Here is a 17,868-nt window from a genome sequence, read left to right as displayed (position 1 = left end):
AAGCTATAACCAGGATAAAGCTCAGAGGGAGATTTTGCCTTCCTGTAAAATGGAGACAGTTGGGCCCTTTACCCAAGATTGGGCTCTTCCCACACCTGGAGCCATGCCTGCCTCAGCGAGCTTCTGGAAGGGTTCACCATGGCTCCGTGTCCTGGGTGCCTCATCTGTCCTTGCACCCTCACCAAAGTCACCTGTGCTCTTCTGACAAGGAAAGGGCTGGGAGGGCCTCGTGGTGCCAGAAGTTCAAGATAGCGTGCCCCTGTCGTGCTGGCGCTTGGAGGCTGAGGCAGGAGGATCTATTGAACCCAGGAGTTTGATACCAGCCTGGGTATCATACTGAGACCCCACCTCAAACAAAACAAAACAAAAAAACACTGAGAGGATGAAGCTCCGAGGTGGAGACGGGATACAGCATGCACGCCCTGGGCTTGGTTCCCAGCAGGGTCCCCTGGCAGGCCTTGAGCACTCCATGCACGTGTGGACAGATCATCTTTGCTCTCCTCTTCACCTACCTGGGGCCCCTCTGATGTCTTGTAGAATCCCAGTGGTCTCTTGGTCTCAGGTCTACTCCCACATGCCTCACCTGTGCCTCCTACCTCACCAGGGCTGCCGTGGCCCAAGGGGCTGGTGGAGGTGGTGGTCACCGCTATGAAGCTGCATGAGAGGATCCTCGACCTGCAGCTTTGTGCCTGCTCCCTGCTACTGCGCATCCTGAGCCATGGTGGGTGCAGGGCAGGCTGGGGACACTCCTGGTGCTTCCAGCCCACACTAGTTACCCTGGGTGTGTGGCCCTCTCAATAGCTCAAACCCTTGGGCAGCAGGTCAGTGCCGTCCCCTGCTGCCCATGCCACCCCCTCTGCTGCCCTCTTACAAGCCTCTCCTGGGGGCACAACCCACCCTCCTGGGGCAGCTCAGAGGACCCCATCCTGTCATCTGACCCCTTCCTGGGACAACAGGCCTCAGGCCAGGAGTCTGGAGATGTGGGCTACACTTGGACTGTTGTGCCCCTGGGCAAGCACCTGTCCCCCTTGCTGCTTTCCCAGCTATGCAAGAAGGTGTTGGACAGGATGGGGTCCTCTGAGCTGCCCCAGGAGGGTGGGTTGTGCCCCCAGGAGAGGCTTGTAAGAGGGCAGCAGAGGTGGTGGCATGGGCAGCAGGGGACGGCACTGACCTGCTGCCCAAGTAGGAGCAGGGGGAGCTGACTGCTCAGCCTCCCCCCAATTCTCTGGATCATGAAGAACAGGTTCAACTGACTTCAGTTCTTACAACTACCTATCTACCTACCTCTCTGGTTTTAATATTGAGGGTTTCACTCCCATGAACCATTAATTCAGACTGTGACCTTTTGTTTGCCTTTGTGGTGCTGGAAGCCAAGCCCTTGCTCATGGTGGCAAGCGTTCTACCCCTGAGCTGAGCCCCAGCCCTGAATTGTGTTGTTTACTCTGCCCCTTCGCCACAGACTCAGCAAGCTCTTGGAAGCCAGCACCAGCCTGAGGTGCCACAGACTGGCAGTGCAAGGGCCTTAGGTTTATGGACACCTGCTCCATGCTGGAGAACAAGGCAGACCTCAGTTTCCTTAAAAAAAAAAAAAAAGCAGAAGTGCTGTCCCCAAGTCAGGCAGGGAGGATATGTGTGCCTTGCTGTCCCCCGCATCCTCAGTTGTGGGGTTAACCCAGGTTCCTTTTGTGGCCTGTGCAGTGCTGGTGCAGGACGCAGAAGCCCAGGTGCCATGGGATATCTCCATCATCTGCTCCCTGCTGAGCATCATGAGGAGCCACTCAGACTCGGAGCAGCTCATCACCCAGGGCTACAGCCTGCTCACCATAATCTCTAGCCAGGGTGGGTGTGCTGGCCCTTCCTGCCTTGCCTCCTGCACACTCTAGGAAGCCGGGCTGCAGAGCACAAGCTGGGGAGGGCCAGCTTGGACACAAGCAGAGGTGGCACAGGGCCTGCTGCTGAGATAGCACGCCACATGGTCGGCAGAGGCTCTGGTCCCATGCTGGTGGTTTTTCTGTGCTCTGGAGGCCAGGCTCCACTTTCACAGGCAGACTACATGCCAGGTTTGGCCACAGGCCTTGCACGTATGCATTTCACATTCACATGCTCTGTGCCCATGGTCAGGGGGGCAGCAGGCAACCAGGCTGTGCCCCAGTGGACGAGAGGTCCTCACCAGGCTCCCCTGGGACCAGGTAACACCCTTTCCTTCCTCCTAGCCCGCTCACAGGTGGGCATTGTCCTCCCAGAGGAAGCCAGGGCTCCTGAGAGCCCAAGGACACCCGTCAGGTTCTATGGTGGGGCAGGGCTGAGACCCAGTATGTGCCCACCACTCCAGACCTGATGACCTGTCATCCTTCACTGATCCACTCTTGTGACGTGAGAGGCCCAGGAATAGGCACCACACAATGACCAGGCAGGCTGTGTGCTGGGAAAGGCCACAGCTGACCTAGGAAGGCAGGCTGGGCTCTGGGCTGAGGAGTTACAGCCGTGGGACTCAGCCTAGTCATAGGTGGGAGGTACTGAGTGGCGGCCCAGGAAATGCACAGCACCTGGGAACCCAGGGCAGCGGTGCTCTGGGAAGGCCTGCTGGAAGGGCCTCCCTCTCTCCCACAGTGCAGGTCTCTGAGGAGCTACAGAAGGCGGGGCTGTTTGAGCTCATCCTGGAGCACCTGTACAGATTCTCCAAGGACAGGGACATCTGCTTCAGTGCCTTGGGCCTGCTCTGGTCCCTCCTGGTGGATGGTGAGGCCCTCCTTCCCAGGCTCCCACTGCCTGACTCCCAGGAGGGACTCTGCCTTCTGTCTCTTGAACATGTGAGAGTGACCTTGGCCACTAAAGGGAGACTGGCAAGAAGAGTGGGAGGGGAGGGGAAGGAGCCCAGTGTGTCCTGTCCAGTGGGCAGTCCCTGGCACCAGAGGTCAGCCAGAGAGTTGGATGCCTTATCCTGATTTTCAATGCAGAATAGGGGCCCCTAGGCCTGCACTGCCCCCTCTCCTAGGCCCCACCTTGGTACTCCAGAAAACAGCGCTCCAAGCCATGGCAAGCTGGGGAAACCTGAGACCCCACTGTCCCCAAGGTGCCAGAGTCCCCTCCAGACTCATCGGCAAGGATGCCCCCACCCTCCATCTGTCCTCTTACGTTTCTGCCCTGCTTGGTGGGTGGGAGCAGCAGGTGGGGCATGTATACAGTAGGCCCTCATGCACACACCCAATGCCTGGGTGTCCCCCATCCCTGTCTTGGATCCAGCTGTCATTGTGAACAAAGACCCTGTGGTGAAGATCCCAGCCCTGGTCATCCAGGTGCTGGACACCCACCCCACAGATGCAGAAATAGCTGAGGCAGGCTGTGCGGTGTTCTGGCTGCTGTCCTTGCTGGGTGAGGAGCTCAGGCCCTTGAGAGTGAGTGGGGAGGGCAGCCCTGGACACAGGGCAACCAGGTCCCTGTCCTCTGCAGGCTGCATGAGTGAGTGGCAATTTGAGAAGGTGGTGGAGCTGCTTTTGCAAAGCATCCGGCTGAGCCAGGAAAGAGTCCTGCTGGTGAATAATGCCTACCGAGGGCTGGCCAGCCTCGCCAAGGTGTCAGGTGAGCCCAGTGTTAGGGCAGAAATCAGCCCTGGTCAGTAATGTCTACAGCTGCCCACAAACCAAAACAGGAGGAACAAAATGACTCAGTCACATCATTGAGGAGGTGCCACCGAGGCTGCACACAACAGGCAGCCTCTGCCTTTTGCTTAATGCTGCCTGTTATCTCCCTTCCCTGTCCACCCCCTGTGGGTCCATGCAGGCTCTCAGCATACAGGTCTGTCTCCAATTCCTAAGCACAAACCCTGGCTCTTATTTAGTGCCTTGCGCCAGGCCCCATGCTGAGACTGGCAGTTATCCCTCACAGAGGGCACTTGGGGTCTGGGGACTGGCCAGTCACCAGAGGCGCATGGTGGGGCTGAGGCCTCTGCTCATGATCTTGACCTCTGTGCTGTGTGGCCTTCCTTAGAGCAGTAACTACGCTCTTGGGGAGGACTTCCGGCTCCTCACCTGGCTCTTCTGGCCATGCCAGTCTACTGGGCTGCCCAAGATGATGGGGTCTCCTAGGGGGAGCGGGGGCTGTCTCCTCCTGTCCTGGAAACCCCATGCTCAGCAACCCGTGTGGGAAAGGCTCAGCCCTTCTGAGGTCCCATGCCAACTCTAGCCGGATGGGTGGGCCACCTGGATGGGGAGCAGAGCTGGTCAGACTCCTGTATGCCTCTCAGCTGGGGTCTGCAGGTGAAGTGGCTTTTCCTCCTGGTCAGAGCAATGCTTGGGCCTCAGGTCCCACCAGCAGCCTACCACAGATTAGCTGTCAACTCCTTCTAGGGACAGCTGGGGAGGTCAAGGCCCTGGGGGAAAAAGGGACATGGTCTCCACCAAGGGAGCAGGACCTGAGCCAGGCCGGGTGAGCTGCAGCCCCACCACCTGGCCTGGTGAAACTTGCACCAGCATATGCCTCTGGGCCTGCCTCCCTAGGGAAGGGAGTACATGGGCCAGCAGGAGCAGGGCTTTTGCTGTGGGTGCAAAGCCGCACTGTGGGAAAATGGAGCCAGCAGAGCCCAGAGCTTGGGCCCAATGCTGAGTTTTCCCAGCAACCCATGAAACCAGTATCATCACTACCCATCTCTCAGGGGAACCTTGGGCTGAGGAACTGGTCCAAGACCAAACGCACAGTGCCAGCACTAGATTGGGAACCCTGTTACCTCCTCTTCCCCAGAGCTGGCAGCCTTCCGGGTGGTGATGCCACAGGATGGTGGCAGTGGCCTCACCCTCCTGCAGGAGACCTATCAGCTGTACAAGGATGACCCTGAGGTGGTGGAGAACCTCTGCATGCTGCTGGCCCACCTTTCCTCCTACAGTGAGGACCCCCTTGCCCTACCTGAGAGCAGTGGTCAGGGGGGAAGGAAGGAGCCCCACAGAGATGGCCCCAAACTTTCCACTCACCTGGCACCCCTGCACAGGGCATAGCTACAGCCCAGGACAATGTATGAACTATGGAACCCAGGGTGGCACTCTGCCCATGCCCTAAGTGGCCCTGGGACCCTGCCTTGCCCTCTGGCTGGGCTCTGGGTCTCAGTACCCTTTCTGTTCCACCAGAGGAAATCCTGCCAGAGCTGGAGTCCAGTGGCATCAGGGCTCTGGTCAGAGAGATCCAGGGGCGCTTCACCTCCAGCCTGGTGAGTGACAGGAGGGCCTTCAGCAAACTAGGCCAAGCCCCTACACCTGGGGACATGGGCTGGGCACGTTTACTTGGAGCAGGCTCTGAGTGCTGTGGGCAGACTTCAGCGACACTTCCCTGCCTATTACTCCATTTCTGGGACTGGGCCAGTCAATCCTGGGGGTAGGGGTGACCAGAGGGTTTCACAAATTGGTAGATTTCATCAGTTAATGGCTCCGACCCCAGACCCTCCAAGAGGAACCTGCCTATCCCTTCCAGGAGCTGGTCTCTTATGCAGAGAAAGCGTCCCTGAGTCTGGAGGCTGCACTGCACAGCTCCCAGGAAAGGAAGCTGTGTGGAGCTGCTGTCAGGGAGGAAGCAGCTGCTCCTAAGGTCCCCTTTCTCCCGGAAGGCCGCCCCCACCTGCCCTGAAGCACCTGCCTTCCTGTCCTAGGTGTAAGTGGGGAGTAGGACGTTAGGGACCAGTATGCACGTCCCGCTATGCCCAGTAACTAATAAAGAGGCCCAAGGCTGGTTCCAATTATGTCCGAGTCACTGCTGGTGTAGAAGTGGCAGGTCATGGTGGCGCTTGGTGGCACAGTCTGCAGGACTTGAGGGTTCTAGCTGAGGGGAAGGAACTACCCTCCACAAGCTTCATTTGTTTATTGTTACATGGTGCTGGGGCAGGCCTGGCCCACGCAGGGCAGGTGAGTGCCCACCACTGAGCCAACCCAGCCCCACAAGCTCCATGTGAGGTGAGCATCTGTCTCTGTGCCAGGGATGTCCTCTGTGGGTGCACACTGTCCACACAGCTATCAGATGGCCTGATGAAGCCCTGGGCTTGGTGCACTCCACTCCTGATCAGTTCCCAGAGAGATGCTCAGACCCGAGCCTGGCCTGAAGACCGCAGGCTGCCCATAGGTGCTCACAGACTGGCCAGCTTGGCTGCCCAAGGTTGGCAGGGAGCTTCAGGAATAGAAAAGTGTGTCCCGAGTCTCACATGACTGGCTGTGGGGAGAAGCCTCTGCTGGTCTGCTGGATGCTGGCCAACTGAGGTAAACAGGTGAGAAACAGGACCCCACCCCCAGGAAGCCCTTCTCCATGTCCAACGGCCTCAGGCAAGTCCTGGTGGGGCAGCTGCTGTGCTATTCAGCTGCAGTCAGCAGCCACCTGCAGACAGGGTTTGAACTGGGGCCAACAAAGCCTATATCCATCACCCGCAACGATGGAGAGGCAGTGGCCTCCTCAGAGGAAGGAGCTGAGCACCCAGGGCAGTCAGGTCTTCAGGGACAGCCCAGACATCCCATTCTTCCTCTGGAGGTCAGCAGACAGTGGAGCCACTAGGCAACCCCAACCCGCTACCACTTCCTGGCTGTGCCTAGGACACACCCCTGCTCATTCTGCCCTAAACACCCAGATGCAGCAGAGGCCAGAGGGAGAAGGAAGCCCCATGGTTCTGGCTTTGAACACAATTCACCCCTGTCCCACTTTGGAGCGACTCCACTGGTCCCAGGATCTGGTCCCCACTGCCACTGGACGGAGGTGCTTGACAGGATGGAGGGTGGGGCAGCGGGAGCAGGCAGCAGGCTAGGAGTTCTCATTGCAGCTGTCTGGGGCAGAGGCCGGGGGGCGCCTGTCTCCTGCAGTGTTCTCCCACTCCCTCTTCACCATGACATAGAGCCTCATTGCTGCCTGGGCATCCTGGATCTGGAAGGAGCACTCATGCCAGTGGTGACTGTGTGACACACAGAGCCACCCACCATCAGTGAACCCCTCACCTACAACAATGGAGAGGCAGTGGCCTCCTCAGAGGAAGGAGCTGAGCACCCAGGCCAGTCAGGTCTTCAGGGGCAGCCCAGATGTCCCATCCTTCCTCTGGAGGTCAGCAGACAGTGGAGCCACCAGGCACCCCCAACCTGCCATCCCCTCCTGGCTGTGCCTAGGACACACCCTGACTTCCTGCCCTTGCACACCCCTGCTCATCCTGAGCCCTTCAGGCCAGCCACTGTGCTGGGGATGTGCAGCCGAGTGAAGCACACACTTGGCAGGAGACCTCTGCAAGATGGGGAAGAAGACGTGGAGTGGTCACCCACCCACCACCCACCCTGCAGTTCTGTGACCTATCTACAGAAAGAAAGGAAACTCAGAGGGATGAAGGGGTGAGCACTGCCCTTTAAGGTTCAGCAGACATCAGGGATACAGAGTAACAAACAGTGGGCTGGGGTCTCTGCCCTGCAGCACAAGGGCCCAGAGAGCTGCACGCCACACTGCAGGCAAGAGACCGTCCTGGTCAGGAGGGCAGGGGGCCTGGGCCACTGACTATGGTTTGGATGTACCTTGCCCCCAAGGTCCTCCATGAGGCAGCATGCAGGTAGCAGACCCGTGAGAGTGGGCCAGTGGGGTCACTAGGGAGAGCCCTTGGGAGGCCTGAAGCAGTTCTTGGGCCTCAGTTAACTGTTGTCAAAGTGTTGCTATAAAAAGATCCCCTCCAGGGCTGGGGCTGTAGCTCAATGGGAAAGCACTTGCCTTGCATGTATGAGACACTGGGTTCAATCCTCAGCACCACATAAAAATAAAGATACTCTATGTTCATCTACAGGTAAATAAATAAATAAATAAAAGACACCCCCACCCCCCTTTCCTGTACTGGATGTGACTCTCCCATAGGCTCCTGCCATTGCACTACATCTGCCATGAGATGAGGCCTTTGCCAGAGCTGATGCCAGTGCCATGACCTTGAGCTCTAGAACCATGAGTTATTAGCTTTGGGAATTCCATCTCAATAACAGAAAATGGGTTAACACCACCTGATAAGATTGCTGAACTTTTTTCCAAGTGTTTACATTCAGTATTTTTTGAGTGTTAACTGGATATAAACGCTAAAGACTTAACACATCATAAGCATGCTTTGCTGTTTCATTTGTTTTAAATTAACAGCCTCCTAAGGAAGCTGTCCAGGCCCCATCTCTCTTGTGTCTGCTGTCAGGTGACATGTGCTTGAGTTTCAAGATCAGGGACAGCTCCCAAACCCAAGGACTGTCACCTAGGGACACTTACCGAACAGTGCTCTGCCTGCTGGACCCTGATGCCCAGGATTTTCTCAGAAAGTAGTTTCAGAGATGGCCTCCCACTCTGCAAAGGGAAAGGAGAGAGCACAGTGTGCAGGGTGGCTGCCTCTGTTCAGGAGGGTGCCTCCCCAGTAGGGAGGAGATGGCTTCCGAGTCCACCCTTCACTGGGAGTGCCAGAGGCATTGAGGGCAGCAGCCACCAGCCAGGACAGGGTGGTGACCCCGCCCCCCCCACCACCACACACAAGGCAATCTTAAAGGCAATGCCAGGCTGGCTCAGTGGCAGAACACTTTCCTAGCATGTGAAGGTTCCATGGTTCCATCCCCAGCACTGGGGGAAGAAAGAGGCCAACATCTCTTTCCATCCTCGGCCCCTGATGCTTCCCAGGGGCACCATCTCTCCCTTGGCACCCTATAGGGCAGTGAGCACCTACCCGGGGGCCTGCCTTGGGACGAGTATGTGGAGGACTCGCCCCCTCACACTTGTTTTCAAGGTTGGCAATGAACAGATTCTACCTTTTCTTTGAGTGCTGGGGAAGGAACACAGGGCCTTGTACTTTAGGCAGGCTCCACCCTGACCACGTCCCCAGCCCCAGCTTGTTCTTTTTTTTGGAGGCTGGTATAGTGGATTGAACCCAGGTGTGCTTAATCACTGAAGTACACCCACAGCCCTTTTAATTTTTTATTTAGAGACAGGGTCTCACTAAGTTAGTTAGGGCCTCACTAAGTTGCTGAGGCTGACCTTGAACTTACTATTTTCCTGCCTCAGCCTCCTGAGCTGCGGGGATTACAGGCGTGTACCTCCATGTCCAGCCCTACTTTTTTTTTGTAGTTGTAGATGGACAGAATGCCTTTATTTTGTTTATTTTTATGTGGTGCTGAGGATTGAACCAGTGCTTCATGCATGCTAGGCAAGCACTCTGCTGCTGAGCTACAGCCCCAGCCCCCTACTTGTTCTTTTTAAGAATCTTTTCAAAGGTTAAAAGTAAAAAACAAACCTTAAATCTCTGAAATCATAAGTCTTAAAGGCTAATTTTATTTTTCTTAATACAATTTGTAAATGTTTATCTGTGAACCACCTAAAATCATTAGAGGTATGTACATCTCACTTTGGGGAATATACAATAAAGATATAAAAACAGAAAGAAAAAAAAAAAGTAAAAACAAAACAAAAAACATTTTAACCAGTAAGTCAGCTACCAGGGAGCAGAGTGAAAACATCTGACAGAAGCCACACTCATTTTAAGTACCTTTACTTGACTCTTGAAAGGTTTGTATTTCTGGGTGTCCCGGATTTTCTTTTTTGGATGATCAAGAAACAGCACCTAGAAGAAAACAGTGACAAGCAGTTTCAAGGTGTAGTAATGGAACCTCTTTTTCCCACCACCTTAACAAAAATCCTGAAATCAAGGAAGCAGAGGAAAGAGAGTCATTAGGAAACAGCATTTGAGCTGGTTCTACATACCAGGAAACTAAAAAGATTTCAATAGCTCATCCTGTGACTTCAGCCCAGTTCCCCGAATCAGTGGCCCTCCCATCACCTGTGGCAGTCTCTGAAGGTGATTCCACACACAAGTGGGAAAATGACTTTTTTTTGATGCTGGGGATGTTCAAGTACTCAACCACTGAGCTACATCACCAGCCTTTTTATTTATCTATTTATTTGCTTCTTCGTCTTTTTAAAATTTATTATTATTTTTTTTAGTTGTATATGGACACAATATCTTTGTTTTTACGTGGTGCTGAGGATGGAACCCAGGGCCTCACATGTGGGAGGCAAGTGCTCTACCACTGAGCTACAACTTCAGCCCTATTTATTTGTTTCATGGGAAAAGGCCTCATTAAGTTGCTGGGGCTGGCTTCCAACTTGCAATCCTCCTGCTTCAGCCTCCCAAGTCACTGGGATTACAGGGTGCGCCACTGCACCCAGGTCTTTGGTTAGCTCCCAACAGTTGAACATTTATTTTATTTATTTATTTTTTACCATTTTGGTGCTGGGGATTGAACGCAGTCCTTGTATTGCTAAGCATGTGGTCTGCCACTAATCTCTCTCTGAGCCCCAAACATTTAAGAGGAAACTTTAAACCACCACCAAGGTTCCTGAAAAGCCTGAGGCTGCTAGATACCCATGGGACATTGATCAGCTGCAGCAACACACCCAGGAAGGATAATGTCCATTCTGTCTGCCCACAGGGTTCTAATCTGCAGGACCCTAAGGAACAGAGGCCGAGGCCACAAGCCCTAAGGAACCACCCACTCCCACCAAGTTGGCCCCACACTGGCCACCTGGGAAGGAGGTGAATCCAGCTGGAATGACTGCCAGAGGAAGCCCTCATCCCTTCCCCGCCTACAGGGCAGCTGAAGAGGCAGCAGAAAGGGGCAGGGCACCTGGGTCTGCAACAGGTGTCACACCTGGGAATGTTCTCAAGCTCACTGAAGCTCAGCAGCACAAGCCTCCACTGTTCTGTAAAGGGTTAATTGAGCCCCCCCCCCCCCCCCAGAGTGTAGGGATGGCACAGGAGGCTGCTGCCTGGACCTTAGAACACTACACTGGAAGCCTGTGCTGGTGGCCATGGCAAGAGTCCACAGGCATCTCTCCTGCTGGCAGCCCAGGCTCTTGCTTTCCTTTGGCTTCCGTTTTCTTTTTGGTACTGGGGATTGAATCCAGGGGCGCTTAACCACAAAGCTGTATCCCCAACCCTTTTTATCTTTTGAAACGGGGTCTTGCTAAGTTGTTGAGGCTGGTTTTGAACTTGTGATCCTCCTGCCTGCTTCTCAAGCCCCTGGGAATATAGGCATGTGCCACTGTACCCAGCTCCCTCTGCTTCCTTTGAACCATTCAAGCATTTGCTCACCAACTGAAAGTGACCCATGCCCTATGCCCAGCTGGGCTTTCCCCAGGATGCTGGGGGAAACACAAGGCCAGGCTCCTAGCATCAGAGATGCTCAGTACCCACCACAAAGTCAGATGAGGGCCAAGGGTGTCTGCTGCATAAACAAGTTTCTGTGCAAGGGACCCTGGTCACAGGTGGACAACCAGTCATCAGGCCTTCCCCCAGCTCAGTCAGGTATCCCACGAAAGGTACCCTGTGTGTCCTGTGACCACAGCCCCTTCTTTTCCTTAGGGCAGGATATCAGCCCCTCAGGCACTGGAGTCCCACTGTAGCTTGTGGTTCTCAAAACAAGTGCTACACACCTCCTGACATCCTGAGAACCAAATAAGCAGCATCCAAGTATTCCCAATGTGGGGTCATGGGACAAATTCAAAAATAACAAGTCCCATAACAATACTTCTAGAGACAGACATGAGAAGGTAAGTGCTGCACACATGAGAGAGAGTGGGCCCTATGTCCCCAGGAGGTCAGAACCCAGCACCTTTAAATCATTGTGAAGCGCGTGCCCCACCAGGATTCTGCCCTTGAGCATTTCTGCCACTTCCCTCTGCACAACCTCAAGCTCTTCTCCTGAAAATCAAAACAGAGAAGTGAGTTTTGGCAACATAAACCACTGCCAGGGGTGCTCCATGCTACCCCTGACCAGACCAAAGCTAACAGGCCAAGTCCCCAATGCCATGCAACTGGAAGCCTCAGAGGTTCTGGTGGACCTGGGCGTGGGGAAGCCATGAAGGACCCACGGGCGTAGTTGTCTTGGGCTCCCTCCCACTACCTGCTCCCGTCTCGGCCCACAGGAGAATTCATAAGCACCAAGACTCTCAGAGGCATCTGACAGTGCAGTCAGCTTCCTGCAGTAACCAATTGTCAGGCTCAAGCGCTGTGGTTTTCCAGGTAGAAATAAAAGGAAGACTGTACCATGGACAGCAGAAGCTTTGCTGCCCTAGATCCTGGGCTCGGGAGGCAGCTCCATCTGCTCCCTCGTCGCAGGCACCCTTCAAGGACCACCTTACCCCCACGCCACCCAGGAGAGCCCTCTCCCACCCTTACCCCCAATCCCACCAGAGGTCTCACAGAACCATGCTTGCACCATCTGCCTGCCCAGTCCCGGCCAGAGCTGATCAGACCAGCTTCCCTCCAGGAACTGAAATCAGGAGATGCTGGTCAGTCTAGGGTTCTGAGTAATGGCAGGGCCATCTTGATGGCCATATGCCTAGGAGAAGCAGACAGGCAGTGTGCAGAAAGGCCACATGGCCCAGGACCCTGATGATGACCACTAGGTTTCTTCAGGTGGCCAGTATCAGAACCTCCCAGGTGATGCCCACTATCACATCACATGCAGACTTGGCCTCTGCTATATCCAGGGTTGGAGTGCTTCTGGTCACCTTACAGTCATCTCCCCTCTGCTCACCACCAGCTGACAACCCTTCCTATTTCTACCCCATTCTGAATGTCACCCATAGGAGGCCTATTAGAATAGAGGCTAGACCAGGCTTCTCACTGCCTTCCCAAGGCTTCCCAAAGGGACCTGTGATCTGTCCCCGAGATCCTATCCCCAAAGCTCCCAATGGCCTCTTTCCTGATCCCCAACACACTCAGTCCCCACTGCACATAGCACAAAGCAATTCTAGAACCACCCTGTTTTTTAATAGGTGTGGGGGACACCAAAGCAAAGGAAGAAAGGGCAGGGAAGCCACGGGAACACACTGTTCCTCCTGGAAGGCAACCACCCCGGGGGCACAGCACACAGGACAAACTAGGGCAGCAGAGAAGAGAACACAGGTGCCGCTCCCCAGAGCTCCTGCACTGTGGGTGCCATACCCTGCTTGAGCTCCTCGGGCCGAATCCCACTGACCGCTGTCCTGTAGTCTGTCACGGGCTCGGTGGGCTTCACGTACTTGTCATAAACGCACTTCCCATACTGGTTCACGAGGGACACGCGGGCCACGATGCTCTCCTCCCCCTTGGGGCCCACGCCCACCATCTCACAATCCAGGGCCAAGGCTCTTGTCAGGCTGAGGGAACCAGAGGCTCAAGTGTAACAGGCCCTGCAGCCCAGGATGCAGGCCAGACCCTGAGGGAGCCTGGGTGAGGCCCTGCATCAATGCTGCGCACCCGTGACATGCTGTGCCACACCAGTTCTCAGCAGGGTCCTGGGTTGTGCTTGCTCCATTCAACCAGAGGAAGGGACCCTCTGCCCTGAAGAGCTTACACCCCAGAAGTCTGGAAATCCCCAGCTGCCCCAGCCCCCAGCCACGCATACCCGTGGAAGGCCTGCTCCTTCACCAGGGTGCTGCTGCTCTCCCTCTGGCCCAGCTGCCTCCTCGCTATCCTGGCTGCCTCTGGGCCTATAGCAGCTTCGATATCTGCTGGATCAACATCATCAAACCAGATGTCTTCCCTAAAAGACAAAGACAAAAGCAGCTGACCACCAGAAAGGTCTGGCTGTTGGGGAGAGACTTGGGGTACAGGTGGGCTCAAGTATGGTGGAGACTGCTCCTCCCACAAACATTGGCCTGGCTGTGGCTACTGTTTGAATCATTGTGACACTTTCCTTCCAACTCCTTTCTTTTATCTTTATTTTACTTACTTATATGTGGTGCTGAGGATTGAACTCAGGGGCTCATACATGCTAGGCAAGCGCTCTGCCACTGAGCCACAACTCCAGCTCCACCTTTCTTTTAATTAGCAAATATGCTCCTACTCAAGATCCACAAAGCAAAAAAACCCAAAGAACATCAAACAGAAACAGATAGTTCCCTGTCAGCAGGACGATGGCTGCTGTTTTCTTTCTAATTACACAAGTAACAGGCTCACCATCCAGTGACCAGGATACACAGACGGGCACCAGGGCAGAGTACACACAGACCCCCACCATGGTCTGCCCGTTTGCCTGCCTGCTGCACTCCAGTCCTCAGGCTCTGCTTCAACGCCATCCCTTAGAAAGGTTCCTCCTGACTCCACTGGATGTCCTTCCCTCTTGTTGTGTGCCTGTCCCCTTCTCCCTCACTTGGTCCACCCTGAGCATACTCCAGTTATTAAACGGCTTGTGTCCCCTGCTTACTATCAACCTCCAGAGGGAAGGACCTTGATGACAGCTCCACTGCAGGTAGCCTGCCTGGCACAGCACAGGAGGTGCCCACACGCTGCTTCCCTCTGACCTTCAGCACCCAGGCAACACCAAGTCAGCCTCTGGCTCACAAGCATGTCTCCCCTCCAGGTGATCACCACAGTGCTTACTGAGTGGTCACCAGCAATGAGCCAAACATGCTGTACCTAGGTCTCCTTGGACTCCACAGATGGCCACACAGAGGGAAGGGGATGCCAGGAGTCCATCCACACTGTCCTACTGGTGAGAAGCAGAAATGGGCCTTGCATACAGGTCTGCCTGGCTCCACGCTTGCTTACGCTACAGGGCTTTGTTGGTGCTCACTAAGCACAGAGCTCTGTGCTAGACCCTGGAGACATGGTGGCGACCCTGAAACAAGCTCTGCCTTCATCATACCTACACTCTGGGGAAGAGGCAAGAAGCAGGCAAGCAGGAAACAAGCATCAGGCTATGGTGTTGGAGGTACCTGGCCAGTGGCCTCTGTCCCTAGGGAGACAGGCCTCAGCACCTCTGTCCTCAGTGGTGAGGACGGGGCCAGGCGTGGTTGCAGAAAGGGGGCAGAAGGCCTGCACCACCACAGCACAGCCACCAGTACTTACTCAGTGGGCAGGGCTGGAGCTGAGGCCACGGCTGCTTCCTTAGCTTTCCGCTTCTTATGCTTGATGTTCCCTTGTTTCAAAGAAACATCACCATTTGTCCTTTTCTTGGCTCCTTTCTTATGCTCTGCTCCCTTGGCCTCTGCGGGAGGTACTGGCACGATCCTTTCCTTCCTAGATCCAGAGGGAACAGAGCCCCCTGTGGCCTCCTGGTCTTTTTTTGTTGGCATCTCCTCTCCCTTGACTTTAGCTGAGGTCTCTTTTCTGTTCTGTTGGTTAAGGTGAGGCTGCTTTTTTGGATCCGTCTGAGAGACAACAGGCTTTTCTGGGGTTTGTGATGTTTGCTTCAGCAGCTAATAGGACCCAAAATAAAATACAAGCCACATTTTAATTTGGAATGACATACCCATGTTGAAAAACATGTATGCACATATGTACAAATGCACGTCCATCACATCTACACATGTTGTGGTCAGCACCACTGATCTGGCTCTGAATAGTTTGGAAAATCCTTTTTCCATTCTTACCTAAGTCACTAGTGGAGAGGTGCCTTTTTTTGCTTCTCTCATATAATGCATAATTTTACACCCACTTTTCTAGTCCTACAAAACTTCAAGCTAACATTCTATACTTTAAAAATCTGTTGAGCAACTAAACTTCACAGAGCACTTTACCGAGTGCCTGGGAAGAGGAGACAGGCAGCTTTTTTCACTTGAATAAATTTGGAATTGATTTTAGGGTTAATTCCCTTGTGACTCAGATCAACATTTCCCTCACACCATCTCTGGGCTTGCTACTGTTCAGGGCCTCAGGAAGACAGAGGGCCATGTTCAATGGAAAGAAAAGCTGCTATCAAATGGGTGGCAGGAGGTGCTCCAAGGTCTTGGAGCCCAATTTCCTCTTTGTGCTCAAATCCCTTCTGGGCTGTTGTCCTCAGTTAAGACATGTGGCAGCCAGTTGACAGCGATGAGGTAGGTTTCTACTTTATTATTTCTATAACAGTTAAAGACCAAACGATTTACTTCCTTGCAGAAATCACAGAAAAACCAGTTTTCCCTATAGTGAACAACCCTTCTATGCATTTGATTACTTTCCTGTAAGAAAGAGAACAAACCTGTACTTAGGAAATCATACAGAACCCTGGGGTTGCCCATAGGCCTGTAACAGGTTCTTAGTGTCAAAAGAGAAAAATGATTTGGAACATCCACATTAAGATATACAAAGCAGAGTGTCGGGGTTCAAGAAGTTCTTTATCCTCTCCCTCTTTTTCACCAAGGCTCCATGAAATACAAGCCAGAAAACTGTCTGAAGGTTGGTCACAGTGAAGAGCACAAACTCAAGTAAGAATGTTGTAAATCTGGCTCTCAGCTCTGCCATTTACTAGCTGTGTGACCTCAGGCCAAGTCCCTTAAGCTCTGTGTGCCTCAATTTCCCCATGAGCGAAACAGGGACAGTAACAGCAGCTAACTCTAAGAGACTAAGGACTTGAAAGCAGAGCACAGGGCAACCTCTACAGTCCTTCCGGGTCGGCCTGCTGGGTGAGGCCCTGTGCCCAGCAGCAAACCTGGGTCGTTTACTGCAGCTGTAAGGAGACAAGCCTCTCGGGTGTTAGCGGGGTAGGTAGGAACACAGCCCAGATCCTGTGGCAGGTGTCAGTAGGTCTCAGGAGCTTAACAGCGGCGGCAGCTGTCATCGACGACCAGCACCTACTAAGCCGGCGTTGCGGAATCCTCTATACCTCGTGTCTGCCACCGGCACCGGCTAGCCACAGGGTCTCTCGGTCCCCCCGATGGCCCCTCCTGCCAACGGTTCTCTCTGTAAGGATGCTTTTTTGCGGCCACTCCGTTCTGCGACGCCCCAACCAAAAGCCTTGGGGTGCCTGCGTTGGCCCCCGCCCCGACTCACCTCCCTCAGCGCCTTCCAGTTTTGAGAAAAGTCTTCGGGGGCCTTGGGAGGCCGCCCCACGGCCACTCTGGGGACGCTTCCCGGCGTGCTGCTTCCTTCTCGCGCTTTGCTCTTCCAGAACCTCTTCTTGCTTCTCTTCCGCGCGAGCTTCCCGACAGCCCCCGGCTGAGCGGCGAGGATGCTCGCGGCGCGCTCGGAGGCCGGCGCCTTCGCCTTCGCCTTCATCCCAGTACGTCCCGCGCGCCGCTGCAGCTGCGCAGCGAGCTCCAGGCCACGGGGTGCGGGCCCCGCCCCGGAAGAGGACGGCGAACGACCCCGAAAGCGGCAGCACACGACCGGCGGGCCTCCGCAGCGCGCTCCAGCGCCTGGAAGTGCTCTTCCCTTAGCGACTCGCTGGAAACCGGGTGTACGCCTTTGGTTCCGCACGGCCGGGAGCGGGGAGGGACCATTCTCTTGCTCGGAAATAGGGCCGGCGCCCTGGCGAGCGGCGCCGGGGGTCAGCCACCCAGGGTTTGAGCCTGGGGTCCCACTGATATCCGGGGTGGAGTTGAGAAACGCGAACACCGGAAGGGATGGGAGGGCCCGTCCTCGCGCAGCACCGCGCCGGAGCGGCCGGAAGGGGGCGGGCGAGCGTTGCACAGGACGCGGGGAAGCCCGAGCGGGTCCGCGCTCACGGGTCCCCTGCCCTGGGGCTGCGAGGCGGCCCGCAGGTTCTGATGTTCTTATCAGAGAGCGATGTCACCAGCACGCCAGCTCGGCTCCGGGGTTCGGGGGTGCCCCGCCGAGCTGCAGCTGCCCCCGAGGAGTCGGGTGGGCGCTGCGAGGGTCCGGGCCCTGCCCCGGCGGTGCCGGAAGCCTGCCCTCTCCCCAACCCGAGCCAATCACCAGGACGCGGTTTCGAGGAAGAGGAAAAAGAAGTTATATTGTTTTGCCAGCAAAAGAGAACGGGACTCCTGGCCCAGAGGCTGTGGTTCTGCCCGTCACAGGAAGGGGTTAGAGGTGATTCCCAGGCTGCGTGGCCCGGTTCTCTGTTGGAGTTGGAAGTCACGTGTTCACTTGGGAGCCAGTGGTTTCTGAGAACTCCTGGGCCGTCCCCAGGTCTGAAGGGCTTCGTTCCTGTG

The 17,868-nt window shown here is 55.1% G+C and overlaps 3 protein-coding genes across 28 annotated transcripts in view; 2 read left to right on the top strand and 1 right to left on the bottom strand.

The window, feature by feature from the left end:
* Stkld1 (serine/threonine kinase like domain containing 1) overlaps nucleotides 1-5,722 on the top strand; it is an 18,892-nt gene extending 13,170 nt beyond the window's left edge. For 8 of the 12 annotated variants that reach the window (XM_046465577.2, XM_046465574.2, XM_046465569.2 and 5 more), the window contains 6 exons: nucleotides 605-721; nucleotides 1,699-1,839; nucleotides 2,611-2,739; nucleotides 3,244-3,579; nucleotides 4,738-4,878; nucleotides 5,118-5,571. In XM_046465577.2, the coding sequence (XP_046321533.1) occupies nucleotides 605-721; nucleotides 1,699-1,839; nucleotides 2,611-2,739; nucleotides 3,244-3,579; nucleotides 4,738-4,878; nucleotides 5,118-5,365 (1,112 nt within the window). In that variant the 3' untranslated portion in view covers nucleotides 5,366-5,571. Of the gene's footprint in view, nucleotides 1-604; nucleotides 722-1,698; nucleotides 1,840-2,610; nucleotides 2,740-3,243; nucleotides 3,580-4,737; nucleotides 4,879-5,117 lie in introns of all 12 variants that reach the window. The other 4 variants (XM_046465572.2, XM_046465568.2, XM_046465570.2 and 1 more) reach the window with 4 other exon arrangements.
* The window catches only part of Rexo4 (REX4 homolog, 3'-5' exonuclease), a 24,356-nt gene extending 6,931 nt beyond the window's left edge, over nucleotides 1-17,425 (bottom strand). Inside the window, exons 1-8 of one of the 6 annotated variants that reach the window (XM_058585960.1) lie at nucleotides 16,748-17,043; nucleotides 14,846-15,195; nucleotides 13,401-13,538; nucleotides 12,959-13,152; nucleotides 11,622-11,710; nucleotides 9,497-9,571; nucleotides 8,236-8,310; nucleotides 5,827-6,956 (exon numbers count right to left, since the gene is read on the bottom strand). In XM_058585960.1, coding sequence (XP_058441943.1) covers nucleotides 6,861-6,956; nucleotides 8,236-8,310; nucleotides 9,497-9,571; nucleotides 11,622-11,710; nucleotides 12,959-13,152; nucleotides 13,401-13,538; nucleotides 14,846-15,195; nucleotides 16,748-16,972 — 1,242 coding nt within the window. In that variant the 5' untranslated portion in view covers nucleotides 16,973-17,043 and the 3' untranslated portion in view covers nucleotides 5,827-6,860. Of the gene's footprint in view, nucleotides 1-5,826; nucleotides 7,734-8,235; nucleotides 8,311-9,496; nucleotides 9,572-11,621; nucleotides 11,711-12,958; nucleotides 13,153-13,400; nucleotides 13,539-14,845; nucleotides 15,196-16,747 lie in introns of those variants that run through there. The other 5 variants (XM_046465583.2, XM_046465580.2, XM_046465584.2 and 2 more) reach the window with 5 other exon arrangements.
* The window catches only part of Adamts13 (ADAM metallopeptidase with thrombospondin type 1 motif 13), a 32,460-nt gene continuing 31,655 nt past the window's right edge, over nucleotides 17,064-17,868 (top strand). For 3 of the 10 annotated variants that reach the window (XM_046465556.2, XM_046465555.2, XM_046465566.2), the window contains exon 1: nucleotides 17,068-17,868. In XM_046465556.2, coding sequence (XP_046321512.1) covers nucleotides 17,320-17,868 — 549 coding nt within the window. In that variant the 5' untranslated portion in view covers nucleotides 17,068-17,319. The other 7 variants (XM_046465558.2, XM_046465557.2, XM_046465563.2 and 4 more) reach the window with 6 other exon arrangements.

Source organism: Marmota monax, unplaced genomic scaffold, assembly GCF_021218885.2.
Source record: "Marmota monax isolate L192 unplaced genomic scaffold, Marmota_monax_Labrador192_F-V1.1 WCK01_AAM20220418_F8-fsc00167, whole genome shotgun sequence".
In the NCBI taxonomy this organism is placed as follows: domain Eukaryota; kingdom Metazoa; phylum Chordata; class Mammalia; order Rodentia; family Sciuridae; genus Marmota; species Marmota monax.
Note: the sequence above shows the minus strand (reverse complement) of the source record. Positions and strands in the feature narration are given on the sequence as shown.